The sequence below is a fragment of the Physella acuta genome, unplaced genomic scaffold, assembly GCF_028476545.2.
Source record: "Physella acuta isolate Inbredline_101_S28 unplaced genomic scaffold, ASM2847654v3 ptg000592l, whole genome shotgun sequence".
Classification (NCBI taxonomy): Eukaryota; Metazoa; Mollusca; class Gastropoda; family Physidae; genus Physella; species Physella acuta.
The window spans coordinates 920335-925712 of NW_026732111.1; the positions used below are offsets into that span (position 1 = coordinate 920335).

Below are 5378 nucleotides of genomic sequence, written 5' to 3' on the forward strand. Positions count from 1 at the left end.
TAGTGAAACTGAAACAGCCTAACGGGAAATCCCGATATTATCTGTGTTTACACGTAGGAATTCTGTCTAGAAATCAACAGGAAATTATTTTATTTACTGCTTGAAAATTAACTTTTAACAAACTTTATATGTATATTTTTTAATTGTAAGTATTATTTCAAATATAATTTGTGTTATATGGATATTTGAGTCGTAGTTTATTTAATCTACACAAAAAAAACAATACTGCTTTGAGTCTAAATGCAGATATCTTACTCACCAAAAATAAGATACTACATACTTATTAACAGTATAAACAATTAAAATGACCATCACACCGACAGATCTGGTACTTCATTAGCACATTAAGTTAAAAAACTCGAGATGTATATTTTATTTCGACACTCTCCTATTTTAACTAAATATTTTATCAACTAGTGAATAATTTAGAACTACAATCAGGACGTTTTTATTTAGAACTCTAAACTATGTGTCTATGTCAGTTGATTTACAGCGATATAATAAAATAACAAATGTAATATTTTTTACTAAAATGTGTACACGTAGAAGTCGTATGACTAAATTGGAGTATATTAAAAGAAATAATTTATATATATATATATATATATATATATATATATATATATATATATATATATATATATATATATATATATATATACATATATATATACCTTAAATAATATAACGTGCTAATTACTAGATATATGTATTCTAATCATTTTTATATATTTCACTTTCTGTCACTTGATACCTCGGCTAAATCTTGCACTAATTTTTCTGTATCTCGACAGTGTATAAGTAAAAATAAAATGCGCTCCAGAATTCAGCTCAGACATGTTACAGAATTCAAGAAATATTTGGAAGAACTGATACAACTTATAGAACCTGTCATTGGGATTATGCAAATCGTAAGCGATGATTTAAAAAAAAAATATTCTGTAGGCCTACTTATAACAACATATAGAATGGAATAACATGTACTCCATTGCTAAAAATATGTATTTGCTCTATTTAATCAGGCAGTAGAAAAAAGCAAGATTTGGATAGAAGATAAAAATGACAACCCGTATATCACCTACATCGAGCTATGTCAGGAACTTGATTCAGCGACCACGGCCATGTTGGGTGCAGCGTTACACATTATAAGTAAATGATTAGACAACAATAAAATAAGATCAATGTTTATAACATTTATGTACTTGATCACCTACTTTGGGAACATGTATAACTAGTATGTCTACGACATTTTAAATGATTTACACGCTATTTAATTTATTATATGAAATCAAATGTCTGCTGCACACACACGTAAATATGTATGCAATCACAATAACATGTCATTAATAAACTAGAAGTAAACCATTACTGAAAAGTGGAAGACTAAAGTTTTAGTTTATAATATTCTTTTATAACAGGTGAAAATAAAGAGACTTTAGATGTCGATGCAGCAACACTATCTTTTTATCGGGCTACACCACAAACTACAGCAACAGAAAAATGTGACCGAACTGTACCAACAAATCAAGTCACTAAACAAGTGCAACAAACAGACGGTAGAATCTATTTTTAACGAATTTGAAAAAAAAAAACTTGAACATATTATTGTATCTTTAAAAATATTCCTTCAAAGAACAAGCATTTAAGAATGAATACAATATAATTAATGTTTCGATTAACTTTATATTATTATGCAACAGAAATATTCAGTCGACTTGAGCAGATAGAGACAGCCATATCTTCTCTACAAGACGTCAGTCGACTTGAGCAGATAGAGACAGCCATATCTTCTCTACAAGACGTCAGTCGACTTGAGCAGATAGAGACAGCCATATCTTCTCTACAAGACGTCAGTTGACTTGAGCAGATAGAGACAGCCATATCTTCTCTACAAGACGTCAGTCGACTTGAGCAGATAGAGACAGCTATATCTTCTCTACAAGACGTCAGTCGACTTGAGCAGATAGAGACAGCCACATCATCTCTACAAGACGCCAATGTCAAGTCTGCAGATGACATATCAGAAATAAAACAATGGAGAGACAACTTTGTAACAGAACAGAGTGACATGTGGGTAAACATTGAACAACTGACTAAAAAACAAAAACAGAATTTTAAAAACCTCAGAAAACAAATGAGTGAACAAGTTAACAAAGTAAAGGAGCTGAACAAAGAAATTGAAAGTTTAAAAGAAAAGGAAACCAAGTCAAACAAACCACTAGAGAAATTGTCTCTAGATATGAAAGAATATGAAAACAACTTAAACAAAATAAATAAAGAAATACAAGATCACACAGACAAAACATGCAGTATAACACAAGACATTAAAAGACTTTCTGATTTGATTGTTACTTTACAAGATGAAAATAATAAAATCTTGGACAAAACATCAACCCGTTTTGAAAAATTGCATTCTAAGGTAATCTTTTAAATTGACAAGTATTTTGTACACAATTATATTCTTACGCTCCAGTTAATTTACTTCAAATATTTAATTAAAAGGCAGTTGAATTACTTTCACTATAATCATCACATTTATTTTAATGGTAATTGTATGTAAATATACAATAAAAATATTTAAATGTATGAATCTTCAATGATGATCGTCTTTAGCACAGTGTTATGTACAAACTCCTACAACAAAGATTGATGCCCATTGACAAACTGATTCAAATCTTTAACCAGAACTTGGAAACTAGGAAAGAAAGAATTAATAAGGTGTGTTTGTAATGATTGTAAAAACAAAAAATAATTTACACCATTAATAATTACTACATTACTCAATAAATGTCTGTAATTAGACTATATAGTATTTACTAAGAAATAACTTTAATAATTAAATAACAATATACGTATAATCATTATCTTATAAGTTGTCATAATCTATGGTAACCGTGGACTATTCATACGTAATAGCCTGTTTAGATTTTTGATACTTTTTTATTTATTTTAATTTAGCTGGACCAACTTGAAAATACTATTTCAAAGTTGTCCAAAGATTTTCCTCTCATAGGTAAGTTTGCTTTTAAAAACATTAATGTAACAACTGTGATTGAATGCAAATCTACCTTTTGATTTTTCTCGTTTAAATGTAAAAAAAGGAAAATCTGTCATATAAATCTCAATAGTAACCAGTCAGTAATCGTTTTATACGTTTCATTACTTTGCTCAATATTCAACCCTAAAGTTCTAAGATTTTATCTAAATCTTTCACTCTCTGCCTTTCTATTACACGGACATAAACACTTGTTAAACAAAGTTGAGTAGCCAGATGGACCATAACGTGATGTTCATTAGCCAGACAGGCTATAACGTGATGTTCGTTAGCCAGACAGACCATAACGTGTTGTTCGTTAGCCAGACAGATCATAACGTGATGTTCTTTAGCCAGACAGATCATAACGTGATATTCGTTAGCCAGACAGACCATAACATGATGTTCGTTAGCCAGACAGACCATAACGTGATGTTCGTTAGCCAGACCATAACGTGATGTTCGTTAGCCAAACAGACCATAACGTGATGTCCGTTAGCCAGACAGACCATAACGTGATGTTCGTTAGCCAGACAGACCATAACGTGATGTTCGTTAGCCAGACATACCATAACGTGATATTCGTTAGCCAGACAGACCATAACGTGATGTTCGTTAGCCAGACAGACCATAACGTGATGTTCGTTAGCCAAACAGACCATAACGTGATGTTCGTTAGCCAGACAGACCATAACGTGATGTTCGTTAGCCAGACAGACCATAACGTGATGTTCGTTAGTCAGACAGACCATAACGTGATAAAGAATGGAACATTTCACTCACCCATAATGCCAGTCTCTAGACCCGTGGGTTTCCGTCAGGTGTTTGTTTCCTCACCTGGTACATTACACCACCTGGTATGCCGGGGGTCGACCTACAGCGGTCTACCCTAGTTCAGTAAGACATTACAGAGCTACAGTTTAAATGTACGTATTTCAATTAACGTTACATCTTCCCTTTTTTATTTCAATTAAGACGGAGTCCCATACGAGCAAGGGATTTGTCGCATTTGGGCAAGTGCCCATTTCGGCATTTGTCCCATTCAAACAATTGTCTTTTGGGAATCAGTCGTAGATCCGATTATAGTATAGCGCATTGAACATTCGTTATACCTTTAGTGACCTATGAATTGACCATCTACACTCGTAGTTTCAATACGTAGGACACGATAAACCAACACCACTAAAACTGAGGACCGTACTAAACTAGTGGTCTAGTGTTTTAATTTGTAGTCTTAGACAAAATTATGTAAACATTAGAGATTATTATACACAATTTTCTTTTTTGTTAACAATGATTTCATTTGGGTTTGCCATTCTACCTTAACTGAATACAAAACATACATAATGAGATTATGTTTAGGGTTAATAACAAAAACTAATGATACGACAATGCACAAATATTAAGGGTCAAATATTCAGAGCATTCGTGAAATGAAATTAAACATATAAATCATACATATGTTTTCTAATCAACAGAGTCACGTGTATGTAACAGATATGCATGTCATGTAAGGCTTGCTGGTCACACATCTGTCAGTGATGGATCAATGATTTCAAAATTTAAAGAAGTACGTGAATATAACGGTCAACATTTTAATCATACAACAGGAATATTTGTATCACCACATGATGGTTTATATCTTGTCTGTGTCACTCTACATGAATGGGGAGATAAACAAATTGTAGTTGGTGTGATGTCTGGAGACGAGTGGTATACGGATATAGATGTGAAATGTGCCAACACTAGCGCTGCTGGGTCAGTGGTTGTTGACATGAAGAAACGTCAAGAACTTTACTTTAAAGTGTGTTACGCTGATAAAGGCGCGACGTTATCCGAAGACAGTAGTTTTACTATTGTTAGTTTATAGAAGTACAACACATAACATGGTTGATGTGAAATTTTAAAAACAATAAAATATGTAACCAACTTATTAAACACACGCTAACAACTTATTATGTGTATAGACTACATGTTTACATAAACTATAATGTTTTATATGTTATTTGTTTAGTCACCATTACACAGTTCCATCTAATTCAATGCCATCATCATCTTTTCTGTATGTGAGCGCTAGATGTATGATTAAAATGTTTTGTTTGATTTGCATACCCACATTTTTTGAGTTAAGATGAACGTAATGTTCTTGTCAGTGGCGGAACTAGAAAAAAAGGGCCACCCCGCAAAAATTTTTTTAGGCCCCCCCCCCATATAAATGTATATATATATATTTATATTTATATATTTATATTTATATATTTATATTTATATATGCAATCACAAAATCCGAACATGGAATACTCATTGCTGGCCTGTTCGGGATTTGAAAAGCATCAATTTAAAA

At 32.1% G+C, this 5378-nt stretch overlaps 1 protein-coding gene across 1 annotated transcript; it reads left to right on the forward strand.

Moving 5' to 3' along the window:
* Window positions 1-800: 800 nt before the first annotated feature.
* On the forward strand, window positions 801-5072 carry LOC131947431 (uncharacterized). The gene is made up of 8 exons (XM_059308644.1): window positions 801-911; window positions 1023-1149; window positions 1419-1556; window positions 1992-2419; window positions 2614-2718; window positions 2959-3013; window positions 4513-4604; window positions 5049-5072. Exons 1-8 carry the CDS (start codon window positions 813-815, stop codon window positions 5070-5072), a joined length of 1068 nt encoding a protein of 355 aa, XP_059164627.1. The 5' UTR covers window positions 801-812.
* Window positions 5073-5378: the final 306 nt, after the last annotated feature.

Excerpts from the sequence above, each read along its gene's own strand:
- LOC131947431 (XM_059308644.1), top strand. The coding sequence starts at position 813 with ATGCGCTCCAGAATTCAGCTCAGACATGTTACAGAATTCAAGAAATAT. Across the intron at positions 1,150-1,418 it reads TGCAGCGTTACACATTATAA|GTGAAAATAAAGAGACTTTA; the intron begins GTAAATGATTAG and ends CTTTTATAACAG. Across the intron at positions 3,014-4,512 it reads CAAAGATTTTCCTCTCATAG|AGTCACGTGTATGTAACAGA; the intron begins GTAAGTTTGCTT and ends TCTAATCAACAG.